Source organism: Podarcis cretensis, assembly GCF_951804945.1.
Source record: "Podarcis cretensis genome assembly, chromosome: 1".
In the NCBI taxonomy this organism is placed as follows: domain Eukaryota; kingdom Metazoa; phylum Chordata; class Lepidosauria; order Squamata; family Lacertidae; genus Podarcis; species Podarcis cretensis.
In genome coordinates this window covers 74,250,158-74,273,985 of record NC_137170.1, presented here as the reverse complement: position 1 = coordinate 74,273,985, position 23,828 = coordinate 74,250,158, and the positions used below count along the sequence as shown (strand labels likewise).

At 41.0% G+C, this 23,828-nt stretch overlaps 2 protein-coding genes across 3 annotated transcripts in view; one reads left to right on the top strand and one right to left on the bottom strand.

Annotated features, from left to right (window-relative positions):
* OTOG (otogelin) overlaps positions 1 to 17,132 on the bottom strand; it is a 95,562-nt gene extending 78,430 nt beyond the window's left edge. Inside the window, exons 1-11 of the mRNA XM_079965543.1 lie at positions 17,047 to 17,132; positions 16,752 to 16,815; positions 15,273 to 15,327; positions 10,599 to 10,686; positions 8,247 to 8,339; positions 7,606 to 7,760; positions 5,576 to 5,694; positions 4,328 to 4,533; positions 3,545 to 3,678; positions 1,783 to 1,889; positions 1,037 to 1,146 (exon numbers count right to left, since the gene is read on the bottom strand). Of these exons, the coding sequence (XP_079821669.1) occupies positions 1,037 to 1,146; positions 1,783 to 1,889; positions 3,545 to 3,678; positions 4,328 to 4,533; positions 5,576 to 5,694; positions 7,606 to 7,760; positions 8,247 to 8,339; positions 10,599 to 10,686; positions 15,273 to 15,327; positions 16,752 to 16,815; positions 17,047 to 17,104 (1,189 nt within the window). The 5' untranslated portion in view covers positions 17,105 to 17,132. The remainder of the gene's footprint in view (positions 1 to 1,036; positions 1,147 to 1,782; positions 1,890 to 3,544; positions 3,679 to 4,327; positions 4,534 to 5,575; positions 5,695 to 7,605; positions 7,761 to 8,246; positions 8,340 to 10,598; positions 10,687 to 15,272; positions 15,328 to 16,751; positions 16,816 to 17,046) is intronic.
* The window catches only part of USH1C (USH1 protein network component harmonin), a 126,033-nt gene that overhangs the window by 53,943 nt on the left and 48,262 nt on the right, over positions 1 to 23,828 (top strand). The window contains exon 3 of one of the 2 annotated variants that reach the window (XM_079966301.1): positions 21,598 to 21,739. In XM_079966301.1, the coding sequence (XP_079822427.1) occupies positions 21,598 to 21,739 (142 nt within the window). Of the gene's footprint in view, positions 1 to 21,597; positions 21,740 to 23,457; positions 23,626 to 23,828 lie in introns of those variants that run through there. The other variant, XM_079966302.1, reaches the window with a different exon arrangement.

The following is a 23,828-nucleotide window of genomic DNA, read 5'->3' as shown; positions in this document are numbered from 1 at the left end:
AGAGAATTATAACTCACAAATTAGAGGAGATGGATTTACAATTTAATATTGTGACAGGTGGTGGCACCTGTTCGCCGATAAACCTCGGCTTAACACCTCCAACGAAACTTCCATCTTATTTAACTACCTTATCTGTGGTGATGCACAGGTACGCCTTTATAAAGGCTAGATTCAATGTTTTCCCATCAAATGTGTTGGGTAACAGACTCTCCAACGGACAGATCTCACTCCTCTGTGACTGTAAAAGTGGATCTATAGAATCGTTATATCATATAATCTTCTGTTGTCCATTACATTCGGCTTCACGGTCCAAGTTTCTGGACCCATATTTATCGAGAATTGCTGACAGACCTCAGGAAGCCCAAATAATATACTTATTAAACGACGAAGACACAAGTAGATCCCTTGCAGTCGCTAGATACCTGATTAATGTCTTATTTCAAAAGAGGAGAAATGGATCACTGTATGACTCTGACAGCTTAGCTAAACTTAAGAACCATCAATAAGTGCCAGAACTAAGACACATATCTCCCAAAATCCGAGGGATTTGAATTTCGGTTTACATAGAGGGAGCTTATTGTGTATAGTGTTTACTTAATTGAAGTAAAATTGGTTTTATATGGGTGTTTTAACTTGGATTTTAACTGTTTAAATTGTATTGTTTATGGATAAATTTTGATGTATTGTTTTCGATATGGGCCAATGGCCATAATAAATCAAACTAACTAACTAACTAACTAACTTGGAGGGGCAGGTGATGGCCCCTCCTCCCCTCCCCATGATTGCTGATCCAATGCCTAACCTTACAAAGTTGTGACGATTGCTACAGTGGTAGCTGAAAATCAAATGGCCCTGCCAATTTGCCAGATGGAAAAATTCCTACCAGGCCCCCATTACAAAACAGGCAGCCAACAAAGTCCAAAGCAAGGCCAGATGAACCTATATTTAAAAATGAGAAAACCGGCAGAAAGGGGAATAAACGATATGCATAATATTTTGCCAGAAGACAGCATTCTAAAACCTTGTCATTGCATACCACATTCCTTAAATTGGGCCCGCCAGTTGTGGAGAGGTTTTCCTGCTTGAGCACAAGTCCTTGCATACTCAGTTAATGCTCGACACAAAGTTGCATTATCAGCTCCTGACCTTAACACAAAAATAAAATAAAATTGACACAGCCTTATTTTCACTGTTCTAATTAACCACAGTTTAGGACTGGGACAACACATAAAACTGCTGTTAAGCTAAAACAGGAGTGGAAGCTGCCAATCCCTTCCTTGCAGCTAAACAAAGAGTAGAGGCAGTGATTGCATTTGAGTACAAGTCATGCCGAGGCTTGTTTCCATAGCGCTAAGCCATGGTTTACTGCTAAATTATACCAATGATGAACATTCAAAATGCATATAATGTTTAAATCAATAAATATTTGGCTTTAACTCTACTGCCACTCATTCTATTATAACTAGAAGTGGTACCACAAAGGACAATCAAAAACAGTGAGAAGAGAAGCAGGCCCCAAAAAAGAGATGTATTTATTTTTTGCAGAAACTTAATGGCCAGAATTCCAAGAACCCCATTCCCACAGCTACCATGGTACCTTATGCACATTAAAAAGCTACTCCTAAAGATACTGCTTGGTGTGGCATTCATCAGTATGAAGTGCTGCAACTAGAAGCTGAAAATCAGCACAGTCCCATCCATACCAAGAAGTGTTTTAAGTGGACCTATCTGAATCCCAGGCACTGACTGCTAATTCGGGACTTCTCAAACCAAGACACTTACATGCATAGATCATTTGCGCAGCTGGCCATGAAAGGAAATGGGCTCACAAATTCATGGCACTCTTTGAAGGGGCTCTGGAGCAGAATGCTGCAGAATGCATACGTCCTCTGAAAACACACAAAGAATTAGTGTGAAGGAAGAAGCTTTCTTAAAAAATGCTTTAAAAAAACCAAAAATAGTCTAGAAACTAGATCATCTGATAAGTATCCAGCCTTTGATTTTGAATCCAAAGTCTGACAGCAATGGTCCTAGAAAGATTGGCAAGGCTGCAAAGATGTTGCTGGGTAGGAGGTTTGCACAAGGGGGGTTGGGTTTTTTATTATTTCCATGTCATGCTGCAGGTTCCTATGTCACATCTCACTCTGTGCCAGAGAGCCTACCAGGCACCCCCAAACTCAGCCCTCCAGATGCTTTGGGACTACAATTCCCATCATCCCTGACCACTGGTCCAGTTAGCTAGAGATGATGGGAGTTGTAGTCCCAAAACATCTGGAGGGCCGAGTTTGCGGGTGCCTGGCCTAGCCAGTCCTTAAGAGTGGATTTCCAGGGAGGTGCAGGGTGTTATATAGGGAAGGCAGGAATGCCATGATCCATGAATGAAGTACCATTCCATCTACAGGTTTTAGTTGAAGAGGCAGCATTGTGAATTCATATTTTATCTAGCATGTGAATTGTTTATATTTTAGGTTTCAAATGAGATTCAACACAAAATCAGATTCAACACAGATGTATAATTTGTAATTTAAACATACTCATATTACATTTACATAATACATGCACTATACTGTATGTATATTGACAGATTTTATTTGAATAAACACTAATAAATTTTCCCCCCTCCAGGGCCAGTAGCAAACTAGTGGTATTTTTTTTCCTCATCCCTACGCAGGAAATCTAAAGCGGACTTGGTATGGGATAAGTTTTCTGATGAAACTGAAATATTGTAGCCAAAGTTATGATGAACTTTTTCTTTGTCATTATGGACAGCTGTCTATGGAGACAAAAGCTCTTTCACAGATTTTAATACAAGTGAGGAAGAATTATCTGATTAAATTCTGGCACTAGATAACACAGGAATCCACTGGCTGGCTACAGGCTTTGAATGCTAAAATAGGAAACTCTGAATAATAATATCAAAGAATGAAATAAAAGGAGGAATTAAAAATAACTCAAGCGTGATAAGAAATCTACTTAAACTATGAACCTTAAGCACTCCTCTAGGAAATAACATTTTCCAGGAGGCAGATAGAATCTAAAATCATCTTCCATTTATATCCCAGCTAGCTCAATTGCTGTCATGTCAATTTCAGCCAGTATAAAGCCATGTGAGCCATCCAAAAACTATGTTTATTATGTAAGCAATGCATCACGGCTATTTAACTAGGAGTCTCAATCCCATAATGATGGGCAGCAGTTTCTTTTTGCAATTAGGAAGTCATTTATGTCATTTTTTAAAATAAGAAGTTTCAAAATTCAATCTCAACAAGTTTATGTCTTACATCAGGGATGTCACTTAGAAGGGGCCGAGGGCCTCCGCAATTTTCAAGGAGGGGGCTGGGCCTCATCAATATTTTGCAGTGATGTGCTCATGCCATGCGCACATGCCACACTCACATCACTCATGTATGCCACATAATGTGCATGCAACACATCAGCACATTGCACAGCATGTGCACAGAGTGTGAGCATGTCGTGGAGCACCAGCCCCCTCAATCGCAGGAACAAGCCAGTGTGCCTGCCTTACATTAATTATCGTGCCTACCTGTAAAAATGTTTGACTTTGAGTCATACAGGGTGGCTCATAGTTAAATGAGGTATCCCAGGAGAAGATGTTCTCCTGTGGAGGATTTTCTCTCCAGCTTTCTACAAACTCTTCAATGTCTTCAGTAAGTTTTCCTAGGGGAAAGTGCACAAATGCAGGAAATTAACATTTTTCTTGATCGGGTTTAGATGGAAGCTATGAAAGAAATACAAAGCATCTCTGTCAGATAGATAGATAGTTAGATAGAAGTGTGACTGCTCCTGTTAATGCTAAATTCTAATCAACAGCTCATCCAAGGCCACTTCTTATATTACATTTTGTCCTCGGGGGAAAATGGTATAAAGACATTGACACACAAAATGCACATGAAGCCCATCAATATTGAAGAGCAAAGTATATGTAGAAATCACAAAGAAATCATTTTAAGAAAAAATTCTGGTCCTTTTCTGCTCATGGACAGAAGCTATTTAATAAGGCAGTGCCACCACCATCCCACTGGCCATAATGTGCCAGATTCCCAGCTTTCATTTTAAAAAGCAAGCCATGTAGAATCTGAGATATGAAGCAAAATGTGCAGTCACTATTTTGCCCATTTGTCTTGTGAGAACTAACCTGCTCTCTCCTTTCAGTGTTTAGCCAATGGATGAAGTCATAGCAATTATGGCATTTAGGGAAGCCAAACGAGACAAAAAGAGGGCTATAGCAGTCTTGCTCTTTCTAAGTAAGGCCTGTAACTGCTGAGGAACACAAATAACATCTTAATAAATTAGATGAAATACTCACCATAACTAGTGGCAAGTTCATCTTGCAGAATGGCATTGTTGTTACCACATAGTCCATGAGTTCTGCCCAAGTAGTCAGGAGCCATCTTAATATAAACAGCAGAAGTACCATCCCAAGCCAAAGAGAATGCATACTGGTGTCTAACAATGACATATCCAGCTAATGCTTGGATGAACAAGTTCCCTATGGTATATGGTAATTGTATCCTGGGAAGCCAAACAAATACCATGATAAGCAAACAAATTCATTGTCATCCTTTATACCCATTATATATCAAACAGGCAGGGATGCGGGTGGCACTGTGGTCTAAACCACTGAGCCTCTTGGGCTTGCCTACTAGAAGGTCGGTGGTTCAAATCCCCGCAAAGGGATGAGCTCCAGTTGCTCTGTCCCAGCTTCTGCCAACCTAGCAGTTCAAAAGCACACCAGTGCAAGTAGATAAATAGGTACTGTGGTGGCAGGAAGGTAAACAGCATTTCCATGCACTCTGGCTTCTGTCAGGGTGTTCAGTAGCACTGGAAGTGGTTTAGTCACGCTGACCACATGAAGTAAGATGAGCGCCACACCCCATAGTCACATTTGACTGGGCTTATCCGTCCAGGGTCTTTTACCTTTACCTTCACCTTTACCTTTCCTATCAAACAGGCACCTTATCTATGGTCTTTTCAGTGCCTACTAAAGATGTTCCTCTTTCAACAGACCTCTTGAATACCCAGTTGGCATCAGTATTGGGTCAGAATTGATTTTATGCATATGCTGTTTCAAAATGTTTGTGTGCTAGTTTGTTGTGTGTGTGTGTGCGTAATTGTTTGCATATATGCAGTTTTTTTAACTGTTTAATATTTTAATTATAATGCAAATTGTTTTAGGATGCCTCATGGGGAAATAAATAAATAATCTCTTTCCAATTATAGTAATTACTGCATTCCGCTATCAAGCAATGATGCTATTTTTGTTTCCAATCACTTATATCACTCTTAGATTGTGCCCCCATTTCTGAAGAAATGTACAAACACTAATTTTTATGACTTAGGATTACAAATAATAAACTTAAAATGACTTGCCAGTTGAATTACTGTATTATTAATATGAACATTACTGAGTTCATTTCACCCACAAACATGACTAATTTGTAGGAATGAAGATAGCATATAGCTATGAATCAATTAAGGAGCCTATATCTCTGCATATCAAAATAACATGGCAAATAAAAACACCACAGATCATGAGAGTATACATTGAATTTACCCAATCCCTTTGTAGGTGACCTCACTACTTAATCTGATTTCCCCGTCTCCAGAAAAGTATAGGCTAATTGATCGTTTACAGGAATATGGAGAAGACTTGCAATCTGGATCATTATGGACCTGCCAGAAATGGGAGAAATAAGTATTTTAGGAACAACTATATTGTTGGCATTTCACATCCTGCTTTAGGAATGTGGCCCCAAAATGACTTTGAAATTGCAGCCTCTGTGAGCATCTCTTATATATTCCTTTAAATACAGTAGCATTCCATATCTCATATTTACTCACTTCAAGATAAACTGGAGAACCATATTCAGCCTCCTGGTCACCACTGAAGGAAAGGTAGAATATAAATCCATTCAGTCAAAGGCTATATTACCTCCAGTGTCAGAGTCAGTACAAGAGGAGCCACGTTGCATCAAATAAAAGGCTCCAGTCCAGTATCCTTTTCTCACAGTGGACAACCAGATGCCGATGGGAAGCCAGCAATCAGAAGAGGAGTGCAACAATCCTCTTCTCACTTGTGCTCCCCAGCATCAGGTTCTCAGATACTGCCTCTGACACTGGAAGTAGTACATAGCCATCATGCCTAGTAGCCATTGACAGTTTTATCCCATTTTCATTTGACTAATCAACCCCCTTTTAAAGCTATCCTAGTTGGTGACCATCACTACATCTTGTGGGACTTGATTGCATGTGTGAAGGAGTACTCCTTTTGAATAACAGTATTTTCATGCCTCTGAATACCAATTACTGGGGAACACAAGCAGGATAGTGCTATTGTGCTCATATCCTGGCAGTCAGCATCCTAAAGGCATCGGCTTGGCCACTGCCAGAACAAAATGCTCATCTAGAAATAACTGTGGTCTCATCCAGCAGAGCTCCTCTCAGTCAAATAAAACAGAAACTGACCCAGATTTTTGTGCATCATCAAACAGTATAATTTGATGGCACAAACAAAAGCAGAAAGCATTTGGAAAACTGGAAATTTGGAATATTTTGGCATAGTGAGATTATTCATCCACATTCTTTATAGCCTCAGACTAGGGATAACACATGGATCTTACAACAACCAAAGAGTGCACATGTGCTTTTTAGTTATTCCCCTACTGCAGGCCCTCCCAAACCACTCCAATAGCTTTAGGAAACCCACCATGACATTTCATGAGACATTATGGACTGCTACCGATAAGAAAGATCAGCATTCTTCACCCCTCCTGTACACAGAAGCACTTTACTTGTGATCTTAGGGGAAAGCAGCATACACTATGCATGTTTACTCAGCAGCAAGTCCTGTTGAATTCAATGGGCCTTGCTCCCATTTGTGTACCGGTATATGATTACAGCCATGGTAAGTTGTAGTTCCCTCCCTCCCTCCTTCCTATATTACTTGAGCCACATTCATTCATTTTTATTGCATTTATATCCACCTTTTTCTTCAAGGGGCACAAGGTGGCGTACATGGCTTTCCCCCTCCTCATTTAATCCCCTCAACAACCCTATGAGGTGGCTTAGGTTGAGAGGCAGTGACTGGCCCAAGGTCACCCATTCAATTTCATGGCCGAGTGGAGATTTGAACACTGGCCTCCAAGATCCTAGCCTGATACTTTGACCACTACACCATACTGGCTCTCCATTGGAGGAAGGCCTCCAGTATAGCCTGAGCCTTGGCACTGTCAATGACAACTTCTTCCAAGCAATCCAGGCCCTCCTCACTCAACTCCTTTCAGTTTCCAATGAGCTTGGCTTGGCAGCAGTAGGTATAGTTGTCACTCACAATCTTGATCAGCTCTGGGAAATGATACCCATATGCTCCATAGCACCATGCATGCTGAAGGATTGCTTGCAAGTCGAACCGTACAAGCAGCCCAACCCACTGTTCAAGAACTAGCAGTTCAAGAACTAGCAGGAAGCAACAGAGTCAAACAATTCTCACAGTGGGGTTTTTTAATACTACTACTAATAATGATTTATTGCAAATCAGACTTATTTTAAAAGATTTGGAATGAACTTTACACTATCATTTCTCACTTGTATTGAGAAGCTCTGTTCATCCAATTCATTCTGCCTTAAGAGAGTGTATGTAGATTTTCCAGAGAAAAAGTAGTAGAGCCCATCAAAGGTTTCATAATGGTATTGTCCCCATGTTCGGCAAATGTGGTCTCGTTCTGCACCTGTGTTGTATACTATGGCAGAAGATGAAAAAGGGGGGGGGCAACTTTAGAAACAGGATCTCTCACTGATGCCTACACCTCTTCTGGGGGTGAGCCCCCCAAAAGGAGGAATGTTTAAATATTTATTTATTTAGCAAAACATATAGATTCTTAATTTTAAAAACCCTCTAAGCAGTGTACATAAAACAATTATTGATAAAACACAGGTGTGTTAATACACGTAATTATATACATAAGCAGTGTTTTTTTATAATATGTTACTGCATTTGTATCATTGTGATTAACTGCCTTGAGCATCATTTGGAGGAAAGGTGGGACACAAATTTAACAATTAAAATCAATAAACAACAAATGTTGTAGTTCAGTTACTGTAGCCATCACCATGAATACAAGTCAACTGAGCCTTGTTCTGAAAATAAGTTTGCCAATAAAGCTGTAAGTGTGAGTCTTACGTTACGCTAGACACAATATGTAACATGCAAACTACTTTCTACTCACTTTTCTGACATCTTGATCCAGTTGCATTATATCGACTACAGTCACACAGTTGCCAGTGCACGCACTCACCTCCATTAAAGCATGTGAATGAATCTAATTAAGACAGAATACATAATCCTTTATTTGCAAGTCATATACATGTTAAGGGGTAATTAGATGGACATGTGAAAGTAGATAATAGCAACACATGTTTCAGATAATGAACTGCAAGGGTTTTCTCAAAAAACAATTGCTTGCCTCTCATTTGTGGACTGAAAATCACACATCTCTTAACTGAGAATGTACTTATAGGTACATCGTACATTACAGATGTTAGTGGGTACCATCCTGCAATTAGTGGGTATACCATGTAGACCTGCAATTTCCCCTAACATATTGAGCCAAACCATAGACTTCATTTGGACTCATAGCTATTACTACTTGTTGCAGTTTTTTGCATGGGATGGGCTGCATCCAAAGTTTCCCTTCCAGAGAAAAGGCTCCTAATTCAAGGGGAATGACACCTGCAAAATAGATGGGTACCATTCTTAAGGGTTAAAGGAACACCATAGATACATATACCTGCTACTTCTGCAACATGTAATGGCTCTCATCCTCTAGGCAAGGAAACATTCTAATTCTATAAAATGCACAGCACAGTATTAAATGGCAGAAGTAACAGGATCCAAAGGTTCCACTCGTGGAAAGAGTCTAATGTTCACAGAAGCACCCCTATCATTCACAGAAGGAACCTGTTGATCCAGCCCAGTATCTGTAATAGTTTGCACAAATCATCTTTTCCCCCTCCCAATATTTAGTTTATAAAATAAATTCACTATTTAAGCATACACATTGACATTTACAAGTGATCTAGTATCATTGGAAAACTTCTGAATCATATTTCTACATACCACATAAATAATGTGTATAATAATAATAACAATCAATTACAAACTATTTTGTAACAAACCATATCCCCAAAATCACCAGTAATACTTTCAAGTGACCCAGTTTCATAAGGAATATGAAGATGTAGACTCGTTGTAACAAGAGTTAAATTTAATAAGCTCTAGGCTCATATTCTGTGTTGTTGAGAAGGATCAGCTCCCATTAATTTAGGATCCTGAAAAATACTGTAAGCCAATGCTTAAATACCAGGTAAATAGCTTTTGACATTGTCAGATAAGCCAGAAATAATAATATTCATTATATTCATCCTGTAATCCATCATTAACCAGCTGGCAAGAGCTGCAGACAGACTTTGAAAATGGCAATTCAAAAGCCAATTAAATTTCAAAGGCAATTTTCCATCTGATGTCCTGTTCTAGGTTCATTTTATTAATATTTTCATTACCAATTTTGCCCCGGTGCCTGCTTGTACATTTGCCCAGTTTGTGATGCCAGCACTGGAGAATTTTAATAGAAATGTTATTAATGGAGCTAGTCAACCATAGAATTCCTCCTGCTAGAAGACCTTATAAGTTTCCCTCTTATATCTGGGGCTTTCACACATGACATGTTCCACTCTCTGGCTCCATTTACTCTTCAGGATTCTTGTCTTTTACTTTGTCTTGCCCTTTGCCTCTGGCTATACAAAGTTTATTATTTCTATGGAACAGAAGAACTAAATTCTTCCCTCCCACTATTTTAGAACTAACCATTATCCTACATCAGTAGGTTATTAAGTGTGTGAATATAAATGAAGGTGAGCCTCCCCATAAAGCAAATGTATTTTCATTCCTTTTCCTCCTTGGGGGAGCTTCCCCATGTCCCATACAAATCACTTGGCATAGTGAAAAATTCCAACCTAGTCAATTTCATGTCTAAGGGAAGTTTGCCATAAATTCTTCTTTTACAACATATGGGGTGGTATTCAACTAGGAATTACTCAGAGTAAAGCCAATGAAATTAATGAACGTGACTATGTGAGATCTATTGCTTTCAATGGGTCAACTTTGAGTGAAGCAGGTTTGAATAGCACTCACAGATTTTGTCATATTTCCTAATGTATTCTAGACACAGCTATCACCTCTCCCTTACTTCCCCTTTCATGCTACTTTATCAAACTTTGTTTAGATACTTCATCCAGACTATATACACTCTAAAACTGCAAACATTTTAAAACTTAACAAGCAGGCATCTTGTTTGCATGTACATAGTCAATTCTGAGAAGTGTGAAGTGGGGACACATGTTACTGTGGTCAGTGATTTTAAAAAATACCCATAATCACATTATTATTATTATCATTATTATCATTATCATTATCATTATCATTATCATTATTATTTTATACCCCGCCCTTCCATCTGGGTTTGCCCAGCCACTCTGGACGGCTCCCAACAGATTAAAAACAGAACAAAGAGGGAGCTTACTGGATGATTCACAAATTGTGTTGTGAAATTTTCTTTGCCTGGAAGATACTGTAGTAGATGAAGAGTTATAAACTGATGTTCCCAATCCCTGTACAGAAAGGATAAAAAAAATTAATCTAAAAAAGCATAGCATTGTGAAGGGCTTATAACTCTTTAGAAACATAGTTTTAAAAGGTGTTTGTTCTAGCACATGCTCATGTTTGCCATCAAGCTTAAATCAAATTTCAAAAAACGATTCAAGTTTAAAGCATAAGATAACCCATAATGCATTTGAGGCTAAGGCCATGTAGTTACCAAAATGAATCTTTTTATCATGTGGATATTCCATTTGCAGACACAAGGCTGTGACTCTATAGTCTGTTATCTCTATGGTTTGCAGTTATCTCCCAAGGGTCAATCATAGCTGTAACTTCACTCATCAGCTAAGAGCATCAAAAGAGAAACGAGATGCGTTTCTCACAAAATGTTTGGATAAAATCGTGCCTGCACATTTTCTCTCAAATGATGGCATCTGTAAGGTCTATGCTAAATAACTTTCTGGAGGAGGAACTAATCATGCAAATAGCCATTGGGTGCAAAGCCATCTGGTTAAAACCCAGCCAACTGGGCAATATGGCAACCCTACCATCAGCCCAGCTGGGCAGCAGCAGCAACAGTACTCTTCTTCCTTCTTCCCCAGATGACTGAGCAGGCCACTATAGATGAGTACCAAAACCTGTACCAAGCCTCCATCTGCCCACCATTTTGGTTTAAATCATTTCCACAACAGGAGAAGAGCAGCAGCAAGCTCAGCCAATTAGTTCTAGCTTTGGGGGCTCAGAGCCAATAAGGCCCTGAAGCAACAAGAGGTTGGACCAAGTCCTCCGGCCCACCTTCTCACTGCTGTAGTGCCCTCACCACCCCCGAGTGGTGGCTGATAGGGGAGCTTGAACTCACTCTTTACCTAGGGTGGAAATTTCGGAGATTAAGCCAGACACTACGTTGTTCTGCTTCCTAGCACACCACTACATGTTGCTGCTAGGGCTCGGACTGCACAGGGCACTAGACTTGGGGTCCATAATGTGGCTCTAATGACACCAGCAATATTCAACAGTACACACTTTTTCAGTATCATCAGCTCACAACCTTCAAGTGATGAGGCTAACAGCCTCAAATAACATGGACTTTTAAAATATTAACCCATCTACACCCTTTTAGAACGTTTTTATCTACTAAACCCATTCTGATTTTATGCTGCTATTTGTTTTATGTAAATGTTTATTTTGCAATGGTTTTAAACTAAACTGCACAAGACAAGTAGTAAATGCATTGGGAGACCAGGGTATAAGTTTTACAAATAAATGTATAAATAAATATTCCATGCAGTTGTTTGCACAAAGACTAATAACCAAATGCCTTGCCTCAACTTTACCTTCAATCCCCTCTCCCTACTTCCAAGGAGATGGATCTGACACAAAGCAAATGAACTACAATCTAGGACCCAGTTGGCAAAACCCGACTTAAAATGCTGGAGCCACCAGGGGAAGGGAGCAAATAGTATTGCAACAAGTGCTGTGAATATTACTTGTTTATTTAAAATATTTATATCCATCTCCCCTCAGTGAATCCCAATAAACTAAGCCAAAACATCAACATAACAATTTAACCAAAAGCAAAAATAAATGCAATAAACCAGTCATAAAACATTAAAACAGCAGTGGGGGGGACAAAGTAACAACCATCAATGTAACTTAACCACATGGGGATGGGGAAAGACCCAATGCCCCATGTTGTGTCCAATTCCTATCCGTTGCTTTGGTCAAATTGGTTAAGAACTGCTCAATGATGTTTGTACTATGGGTTGAATGCAATAAATTCCCTTTATTTTCCCCCTTCCTTGATTGTATATGTGCTCATAAACAAAAGCTGAATGGGGTCATTCATCATCACTTTTCCCTGATGAGTCTCGAACTCCTGTTTCTTGCTTTCCATTGCCATGCTCTATGCAGTGAATCACGGGAGGTTGCTGCTGTCGGTGTGCCTCTACGGCAGGCACCCCCAACCTGCAGCCCTCCAGATGTTTTGGTCTACAACTCCCATGATCCCCAGCTAACAGGACCAGTGGTCAGGGATGGTGGGAATTGTAGTCCGAAACATCTGGAGGGCTGAAGGTTGGGGATGCCTGCTCTATGTCTTGTGTGTCCTGGCCTCTCCCCTTGGCTGCTTGGCAAGAATCTTTCTGTCCTGGGATATGTCTTGAATTCTTGTCCCAAAAAGGCTACATGTGCTTTCTGTGGGTACTATGTTTTGTGCCCTTCCTTTTTCAGTTTTGTGTGTTGTACTCCAAAACAATAGCACCTGCCTGAAGGGATATCTGGAGACATGCAATGGAGGATCATTGCTGGCTGAGGCACTAGAGCTGGTGGAGTGAGGGCACTTTAGCACTGCGGAGTGTGTTTGATGCAGAGAAGTAGACTGGGGTGTGTCCCCAATGACCTGAGTTCACTGATGCATTCCATGTCTGAGTTACATGTGGGTGTTGTCACTGGCTCAACTCAACTGGTGAGCATCAGCAGTGTTTCAATGGGTGCTGATGAAATGTCTGCCATTTCCCCATAGTTTTGAGATTATCCACTCTTGGGCTACCCTCCTCTCCTGAGTTTAACTACTTCAGTTCCATTAATATGGTCTTAAATTACCCAAACTGATGATGTTCCCATTTCAGTTACATCTGCCAAATATTTATTTTCAAGTTAGAATTGTTTGGAGTGAGGGATTAAGGATCAACAGTTTGAAAAGCAGCAACTGAATGGTTGTTATGATTCCCTGGATGCTTTTCATAAAAGCAAAACTTTGGCCTTATCAGCAGTTGATTTAATTATTGTGATTGTGCAGAATATTTTTCTCTCTGCAAAACTTCTCCAGAAACAACAAGTGGAGAAAAACAAGATCAAGAAACGGACTCATTTTGAGCAGCCTAATTAAGCTGTACAAAGTGAAAATCTGAAGTGACTAACTTCTTTCCCCATTCAGAAAATAAGAACCACAAAAAAGAATGAAGGGGAAATATACTTTAAAAGCCATGGCAGTTGATATACAGTAGTTCTGGTGTATAATTTAATTATAAATTAAATTACAAATTAAATAATTACAAATGGTTTGACAGCCCAAAGCAAAATCATTACAAAATTTTACTTAAAAAAAGAAGATAATAAAAATAAAACCTAATTATAGATATGCATCCTTTTCCACTAGGTGTGTTTTATTATTGATTCTATAAATCGTAGAACTGCAACCCATGCATTAGCAATTGTAACAACTTTATTGCTTTTAAAAATATTTTTTCTTTCATTTATTTTTTCTATAACATTTGTCGTTAATAAAATTCAAAATCTTTTTTGAAAAAATAAAAACAAAAGTATTGATTTTATAGCACTCAAACACAAGACTGAACATTACAAAATGTAAGCAGTTCATAAGCACTTGACTTTGACAGAACTAAGAACAACTTGCATTTAACAGTATCAGATCCTTAAGAATTATTAATAGGAATCAAGCTTAAATGTTGAATAAGCTAGTTTTTGTCAACAAAAATAAACATTAATTTAAATGAAAGTATTTAATTTAAATTACAATAGATCTTATCAGCAACATAATATGTTAATGTAATAATTGTTTCTAATTTAGCCTTGTGATTTATTTTGGGTTTGTTTCAGCTTATTTTACCTACAGAAATAAAGTGATATTATCCCTGTCTATTATAATACTTTCATAATCCAGGTACAACAGTTAGAATTACTTTAAACTTATTGAAAGGTATCCAGAGCAAAATGCTTATAAACAGAATTATATACCTATTTTGATTCATTGTTACCAGTATTATAAAACAATCATAAAAAGCCTGGCAAAATTGATGTTATAAAGGTAATGTTATAAAATAAGCATTTTTCATTACAAATCCAAGCATATCATTTATTCATTTCAATGTTTTCATGGATTTCTGCCCAGATAGAATTCAAAGAAAAACAACTATTCGAATGCATTTGGAAATTTGAGTGGGGTTTCCCCTCTACTTCTAGCATTAGATAGCTGAAGTTCCTCTACTAAATAAAAATGGGCAAGTTTCTATATACATTTTTACGTACTAACAGGTCGCTTTCAGTGACCAAAGTAGAAAATCTCAGCTTTACTGACTCATATTACGACCATAGTCAAGAATCCATCAGCCTGAGTCATTAATATCAAAAGCTCATCAAACCGTTTCAATACCCTTCTTCAATTATAATATGTATAGCGAGGGAACATTCTACTTAAAGCCAAGAGTATAATCGTCTAACTATTCTTGCATGTTATTTCAGTAAAAGAACCAAGGCAAAACATTCTCCGAGCAAAGACGGCTATTGCTGAAAGCAAACCCTTTCATTAAAGCTGTTTGCAAACCAAGTCATTTTCTCAATGCTAGTAGAAAATGGAAGGACATAAGGAAATGTATTCCGTTCAGCAGCTGGACAACACAGTGCCAAATGGCTGAAAGAAAACATTCACAGTAACTGGAACACCCATCCCCTACCGCACACACTATAATTTGTTGGATGCATGGTTGAGCCATCCTGTGAACTTCTCCTCCCAGCACTCCAACCTTTCGAACACAGAAAAAAACAGCTCCCATCAGGTGAGTGGGTGCCCTTGCCTTACCAGCTCTCCCAGGGCACTAGGATCTCCTTTCCGAAGTACTGCACTGCTGCCGTTCCTAGGCGGAAAAAGAACAAGGCTGGGTTTGTTTAGCAGAGGTAACCTGCACCTTTCTTACTCATGCAGAACTCAGGGAAGCTGCACCTCTTCTCAGACTGAGGGCCCCAGGTTGAACTGCGAGTTTCCTTTGGAGCGAATATCAGGCAAAGTGGGCTTACCTCTGACTCTTGGTTTTTCTGAAAGGGTGTGTTTCTACTCTGTCTCTGGTTGCTTTGATTAGCTCCTGAACAACAAAAACACACCAGCTCCTCTCTTATGTGCGAGTCTCCTTTCCCTAATTATTCCCCTCCACCTTAAAATGAAAGCTGCAAATCCTTAATTTCTCCTCAGATAAATTAATCCATCCCTCGTGAGTCTGTAAAACATTAAGAATCAACAGGTTGCAGATTGCGAGCACTTAGTACATTTGAAATTGTATCAATAAAGATGCTGGTGTGAATATAGCCATGAAGAGTTATTCCCCATTCTCTGTGGCCTCATATGTACTTCCAGCAACTAAACTCCTTTCTTACTAAATAAGGTAAATAAACAGTGTGATCCAGAAGCCTTTCATGCAGAAATGCTTCCATATTTATGTTTATGCCCATTTAATTATATCTCCATAATTCTTCTGCAAGCAAGGGAAAATAGAGGAAAGAATTTCATAAGAATCTTCTCCCCAGGTGATTAACTGAAAAGGAAACCAAGCTTGGTTCCAGAAGCACAATTAAATTTCATATATTACCAGATTCTGATTACAAGTCTTGTGTCACCTTAAAGACATTTTTATTTTATTTTAGGTAGCATAGCATATTCTGTTAACTAGGGACCGCTTCATTAAATGATTGAGCAGCTTTAGCCCATGAAATCTTCGACCGCAATAAATCTGTTAGTTTCTAAAGGTAACAACATCACTCTTTGTTGCTTTTGCTGCAGGGAACTAACAAAGATCTGCCTCTGGAGGCAGATTTTGATTCCCCCACAGCTCACTCTCACACCTTGTCAGAACGCACAGCACATTCCAGCAAAGCTTTTGGATTCCATTCCCAGTTTAAACCACCATCCCTTTCTCAGCCCAAACACCTCTAGGTCTGGTAATGGTCTCCCACAGTCAGCTCCGAAAGAGCCCCTGTCCCTTTAAGAGTCAAATCAAAGCACAGGAGGGGCAGATTCCCCCCAGGTGCAGCTTTTCCCACCACACTGAGGTGAGCGAAGCACTGGTGGAATTTTCCTCTCGTTCTATTAAAGAGACAGGAACCGTCCTGTGTCTAAGTTGAGATGCCAGTTAAGGTAAACTTCCCTGACGAGCGCCCCGCTCTTCTGCCTGCTTTGGAGCTGGGAAGGTACGGAATGGCGAGCCCGCTTTCCCAAGCTCGCTCCGGGCCACGCGCAGGGAGAAGGGCAAGTGGCCCACGCCGCGCGCCCCTCACGCCCCTTACTTACCTCGCCTGGCCGGGGGCCGCGCTCCTCGGAGACAGCTGCGCAGCCACGCTCCACGCCAACAGCGCTGCAAAAGAGGAGGCGAGCTGAGAGGAGGCTGCGGAGGCGCGAGGCTGCCCAGAGTTCCCTTGGCGCCCACAAACCCACGCGGCGCCTGGAGCCCCTTCACGGCGCCTAGGTAGTAGTAATAATAATAATAATACTGATAATAATCCCCTCCCGCACCCACCCGTTTGAAAGGAACTGACGACGACGACACCTCCCGCCTCACAGAAACCGCGCGCTTTCTGACACTCACCCTGAGGCACCCAGACGTACACCAGCATCCCTTTCGCGCGCCTGAAGCGCGGCTCCATTGGGACGCCGCGAGCGACGAGCTCTCTGAGGTGGCCGCGGGAGCCGAGGCTGAGGGAAGGCGAGCGCTCCCCTTACCCGCCGCGCCTGGTGGCCAGCATCTCCGCGCCCCGTCGCTGGGCAAGTGTGGACGGCAAGGGGTGGACCCGCACCGGCCGGCTCGCTTCGCCTTGTTCTCGTTCCAAACGCCAGCTCTTCGCCGCCGCTCGGCGCTGGGGGGACGCCTCCCCTCACTGATTAGCATAATGTCGGCCCCTCAGGAGGAGGCGCCGTTCCCCTGCCCCTTCCATAGGGAGCGCAGCTCCGGCCTCCAGGAAGAAACGGGAGCGAGGCGACGACCCGCAGTGGGAAGCTCGGCTGGGGACTCGGAAATGCCCTCGCTCGGGTTGAGTCGCCCGTGGCACGCTCAGAAAGAGGAGGCCACACAACACCCCGTTGGGCGCGTGTGAATCTAGGGAGGGGGACAGAGGCACGCACGTTTTAGGCTGATCCTGCAGACATCTGGTTCCATTCTCTTTATTCTGAGACCTACTCAAAGGAAATATGCATTGGGTGGCAGCCTATGAAGATGCTTTGTTGATGGATCTTGCGTCATATATATATATATATATATATATATATATATATATAGTTATATATATATATAACTATATATATATATATATAGTTTTACAATTTAGGATATTCATTTAAACAGCCTTAAATACCAACAACTTTCCTTCTCTTTCCATGATTCATTTTGCATAACATAAATCCCTGCATATTTTACATGAACTAAACCATTCAGTATTCCATTATCACATCCTCAAAACTTATTTACACTGTTGAGTTGATCTTAATGCTGCCAACGTTTTCAAGTGTACACAGTTGCCCCCGCCCCAATATATTCAATAAACATTTTCAAATCTTTTAACATATGCTCTTCTAAAAATTATTTATGGGGGGGGGGATAAACAAATGTTATTTTTGTTCTCTTATTCTATGTGTTAGGCCCACAAGCTGCACATATTCCATCAGTTTAAGTTGCCATTCTTCTTCAGTTGGGACCTTGCTTGTTTTCCATTTTGGGCTAGCAAAACACAGGCCACAGTTGTGCATACAAAAATTACCTTTATGTATAAAAAAACCCATTTAAAAGTTTATTCATGTTGATTGATCTTACATCTGAGTAGGATAAAGCTGCTGAGTGCACCTAGGAGCCTCTTTTTTGTTATTTATTTTATTTTATATTTTTTATTGAATTTATATACCGCTCTATACCCGGAGGTCTCAGGGTGATTCACATGTGCCACATGTAAATGCAGAGGGCATTGGTATTGTAGAATGGGAACAAAGGAGTCATGGCAGCCTGTAAATGTGATACAAATCTATTCCATACATAAAATAGGCAACTTAAAATGGTTATAACCTAAAAAATATATAGCCACAAAGGCCAATGACCGTTTCTCCATATGCAATACACATTGGCAAACTGGATACATGTAAATTTGTTGGTTTAATTAGGTTGTAATGACATGCACAGTGTGCATGAAACATATCTCCCATAGCTAGATGCATTTTAACTAAATAGTGTTTGGTGGCAAATTGAGAATTCCAAGCACCAGTCTGAGCATGAGCCAAGAAGGCATAGTCCTCTTTAAGGTGTGCCACAATAACAGATTTCCTTCCCATATTTTTAAAATGAAATATGCAAGCCTCTTAATCTCCAGACTTTGTAAATGTCAGTTTGGATAGCCCCGAAACAGCTCATTTTTATTACAAAGTATAATCATTAAATATTTCTGTGTTTTTTACTTCCTCACATTATTTAAATGAAGGCACTCCTTTTATTTCTAGCTTTTTGCCATTCTGTGTGTGCACTTTCTCCTCTTTCATTCCTTTGTAGTATTATCTTCTTCCCTTCCTCCCTGCCTCCTCCCTCTGCCATCTGCCATACTTTCTCTCACCCCTGTCTCCCTTCCTTCATCCTTCAGCTATCTCATAACAGAAGCTTTAAAAGCTTCCATTGCCAGGTGAGAAATTGTCTCAGATGAAAAGAGTCCCTTTTCTGACTGCTTTAGGAAGTCTGTTAACAGCAAGTAATTAAAAAGATCTCATTCCCGTCTTTGTAATTAGTCCCCAAGTATTGTATTTCCAGCTGTAACAAGTGATTCATTTCAGTAGGAATGATGAAACCGCAATGACGTCTTCACCAAAACTTGGTCCTTCTGTAAGCACAAAATGAAAAAAGGGTGCCTTCTAATTTCCCCCCTCTGTTTATTTCAGCACCCTGAAACATTTAGCTTCTTGTGCGGCATTTGCGCCATAACAGAAACATAGCAGATACACAGCAGAACTCCTGATTTTCAAACCTGGGTGACCAAATTCTCACCAACAGTTGACATTTACATGTCTATTGAATTAGCATCTAACCTCTCAGAGTGAATGCAGAGGGAGGACATATGCCAATAGATCTAGAGCAGCTAGCAGTACTGTGTGGATTGCACTTTCCCAGCAACAATATGTCATGGATTGATGACTAGGAAAAATCTATTTTCCTGCAGCCAGGTTTCTGTCTGGAGGGTAGAGACTTGCATTTTCCTTCAACTGATCTTCTGGTTGAGAAATTACATATGGAGATGCTGCTTGTCTTAGACAAGAACAGAGATTATTTCACTTCCTTGCACAATAATGAAAACTTCAGGGGAGGGAGAGAATAGGCAAGATATAAACAAATACCGTAAATCAAATCTGCACACTGAGATCTGCTTTTGTGCACAAATTGCCTCTTGCTGGGCAAGGTTATTTGTGTTCCTGAAGTACAGGGAAATATATTACCATGGCAGACTATGACAATTACTCCAAGTCTGTCTTCAATATTATGTACGCTGAGATTTAAATGCCAGTACCATTCTTCTTGGGACGCAGGTGGCGCTGTGGGTTAAAGCCTCAGCGCCTAGGACTTGCCGATCGAAAGGTCGGCGGTTCGAATCCCTGCGGCGGGGTGCGCTCCCGCTGCTCGGTCCCAGCGCCTGCCAACCTAGCAGTTCGAAAGCACCTCTGGGTGCAAGTAGATAAATAGGGACCGCTTACCAGCGGGAAGGTAAACGGCGTTTCCGTGTGCGGCTCTGGCTCGCCAGAGCAGCGATGTCACGCTGGCCACGTGACCCGGAAGTGTCTCCGGACAGCGCTGGCCCCTGGCCTCTTAAGTGAGATGGGCGCACAACCCCAGAGTCTGTCAAGACTGGCCCGTACGGGCAGGGGTACCTTTACCTTTACCTTTTACCATTCTTCTGCTATTACAGTGGTACCTTGGGTTACATACGCTTCAGGTTACAGACTCTGCTAACCCAGAACTTTGCTTCAGGATGAGAACAGAAATCGTGCTCCAGCGGCGCGGCAGCAGCAGGAGGCCCCATTAGCTAAAGTGGTGCTTCAGGTTAAGAACAGACCTCTGGAACGAATTAAGTACTTAACCCGAGGTACCACTGTATATTGTGCTTTAATAGCACCCCATAAAGGACTACTTGGTACAATTAATAAGCTGCTAATTTACACACACACACACACACACACACACACACAGAGAGAGAGAGAGAGAGAGAGAGAGAGAGAGATCAAAACACAATATATGACTTTTCTTTAAAGGGAATATTTCCAAACTTAATATTTTGCAGGAATCACTCATGCAAGTAATGAATAAGACTAAAATATAAAGCTTGCTTCTCCTAACTTAGACTGGGGGAAAACCTAGACTAGAAAACACCCACAAATATAAGCTTTAAGTGACAGCAGAACTTCCACAAATAAACATTCAGTTCCATGTAAACTTCGCTTGCTTTGATTGCCTCTGTTTTCAAATGTACCCAATTTTCTGGCTTCTCTAGTTATCAGTGTGTCTCAGAGATTATATATAGCAAAGTTAACTTTCTGAATGGCCTGGAAATATTTTATCTATTTGGGTTTACACTGATTGCACCACATTTCTAAGTATAAATTCAGAGAACTGTCCATTTATTCCTTCTATCTGATTCCTCCTTCTTAACCAATTCCTGGTACACAAACATACCTCTTTTCTTATTCCATTACTGTTAAGCTTACTCAGGAGTCTTGAGTGAGGTACTTTGTCAAAAGCATTTTTTAAAGTTCAAGTACACTGTGGCAACCAGATCATCTTTATCTATTTGCTTGTTCATAGGACTTGCCCTTGCCAAAGCCATGCTGGATCTGCAGTAGCAAGGCTTACTCTTCTATATGCTTGTTTATTTTATCTTTTAACACTTTCTACCAGTTTTTTTTCAGGATATATATTAAGCTAACAGGCTTGAAATTTCCAGGGTTTTCCCTTAAAAAACAAATTTTGTTACACTGGCTATTTTCCAGTCCTCCGGTATGAAAGCTGATCTGAGGGACAAGTTACATATTTTTGTTAAAAAATAAGCAATTGCACTTTTGAGTCACTGTGGTTGATGCCACCCAAAACCAGTGATTTGTCACTTTCTATTTTGTCTGTTAGGTTTAGAACTTCATATCTCATGACCACTGTCCACCTCAGACAGCCTTCCTGCAATTTGCAAAACTTAGTTCAAGCACTGGGATCTGCCCTACACCCTATGTCTACTTCCTCTTCCTGCAAACCTACCAGCCTTCAACACAAGGTGAGTTGCATCCCATTCCCAACACTTCCAACAAGTAACTGGTCTCTTTCTTCTTCTTCATTTTCTCCGCTTCCAACCTTGGCATTATACCTAGAGGAGGAAAGTCAACATTGTGATACTACAATCTGCTTTCCAGATGGTATTATTTCCCCTGTCCTCCCTCCATGTACCGTTCTGGGGGTTCTCCTAATTCCCCCAATATGATTTGGAGGGCACAGGGGCACCAGGTGAGAGAGGGAAAAGTCCATTGCACTAGTGGGACTGACTATGCTGGCTTCTGCTCACACAGGTGTTTAGCTGAATTGTCCAGAAACATTACTTTTGCATTTATTAGGTACCTCTCTGCAGGATTTTAAAAAATGTTTGGAGTTCCAAGACATCACAAAGTACTTTTTGTTTTTGCTTTGGCTCCTATCACCTTCTACAGATGACAAGTCTAAAAAACCTTGCAAGGATATTTTAATTTAGATTGTACTTAAAAATAAAAATAAATCAAGGATAATTGGACTAAATATTTTGAGTTCTTTGCAGGTTTTTGTCTTATTTGTATTTGCTATTCTCATAGCTTTCACCATGAGGTGGTTTCATTTCAGTTGACCAAGGCTCTGAGGGCATCACCTCAGTCTGAATAAGGAAATAGAATTGACTAAAGCACATGCAATTTGGCATCGCAACCTGGAAGGATTTAGAATAATTTCTAATGGCAGCATGTTATTCACTCTCTTGGTCTGAAAGTACAGCAGTACCATTGTCACAGTTTCTGTGCATGGAATGAAGCTAGTGAATGCTACAGACCTAGACGGAAAGAATGAAGAATGGAAAGTGTAGGAGAAGGTGGAGTTATGGAATGCACCTGCTACATAGACCTTCCCTGGATGGGCTGGAAGAGGAGAAGGAAAAGGAATGTTCTGTAGCTTGATGGGATCCTTTGGGAGTGGGGGGGGTGTTCAAAACTGTGGCTGATTCATTTTCAGGTGAAATAACTTTAAAAACTGTTTCTATGCAAGATCATTCTGCTACTGACAAAGTTGCAAAGTTGAGAATGGCAAGATTGTGTTCAAACCATAATCCTCTACAAAATGTATTACATCTGCCTGCATTCAGAGGGTCTATAACAAAGTGAAATTTTGACCATCTTAGACCCAAAGAGTCCACGTGTGCTCTGGGGTGAGAATTTCCCCTTCCAGTTGCAGTTCCTGATGTGGATCTTTGGGATCCTGCCCTAAGTTGCAGCACAGAACGCTTATAAGGGAGACTTCCAAGTGCCCAAAGTCATGACACTGTGTGTGAAAGTTAAGCAATAGTGCAAACCTATCCAAAAGAAAGTCCTATTGATATCATTGGAACTTACTGCCAGATAAATAAGTTTACGGTCTTGACGTCTCATTTCACTGGAAGAATTAATAAGCAGTTGTGCAACTCTCTTCCATCGAAATCAATGGGACTGTAAAAAGTGTTTCATTGTGCGTAATTTTACCTGGACGAACCCTAGTGTAGTATATAGCAGAAAGATAAGATTTGCGAGAAATAAAATACAATGGAAGCTGATCTGAGTTGTCCCCCTTTCACTGAAATTCATGGGAGGCTGCAGGAGATCATCAAGAAAATGTCGAGGCAGCGCGAGGCGACCTGGTAAGCGCCTTCCTTGCCAATAACATTATTCCTCGGACAACCCGTCTGCCGCGCAGGCCGGCCCTTCCCGCAGGGCTGCGCTGCGCCCTCTAGCGCTCGGCTGGAGTCCTGCGTCCTAACCTGCGCCCAGGACCAGGAGGAAACGGCATCGGCTGGGTGCGCGCACCGACGAAGGTTCCCCGGGGGAAAGCCAAGCGAAGGTCGCTCTCCCCATTGCCATGGAGCGGAAGGTGGCCAGGGAATTCAGGCACAAGGTAAGAGAGGGGCGCTCGGCCCACCGCCTGCCCTACGCTCCCTGCGGCGTCCTCGGGCTTCCTCGCTAACCTCACTTTCCGCCTCGTAAGCGAGAGAAGCTGCTGGCGCTGCCAGCGAAGGGAGCGTGGGCATTTCGCTGGGACTATGGACTCTCGGTGTCAATTAACTCGGACCTGGCGGGTGGGGGAGCAGGGGGGAGGGG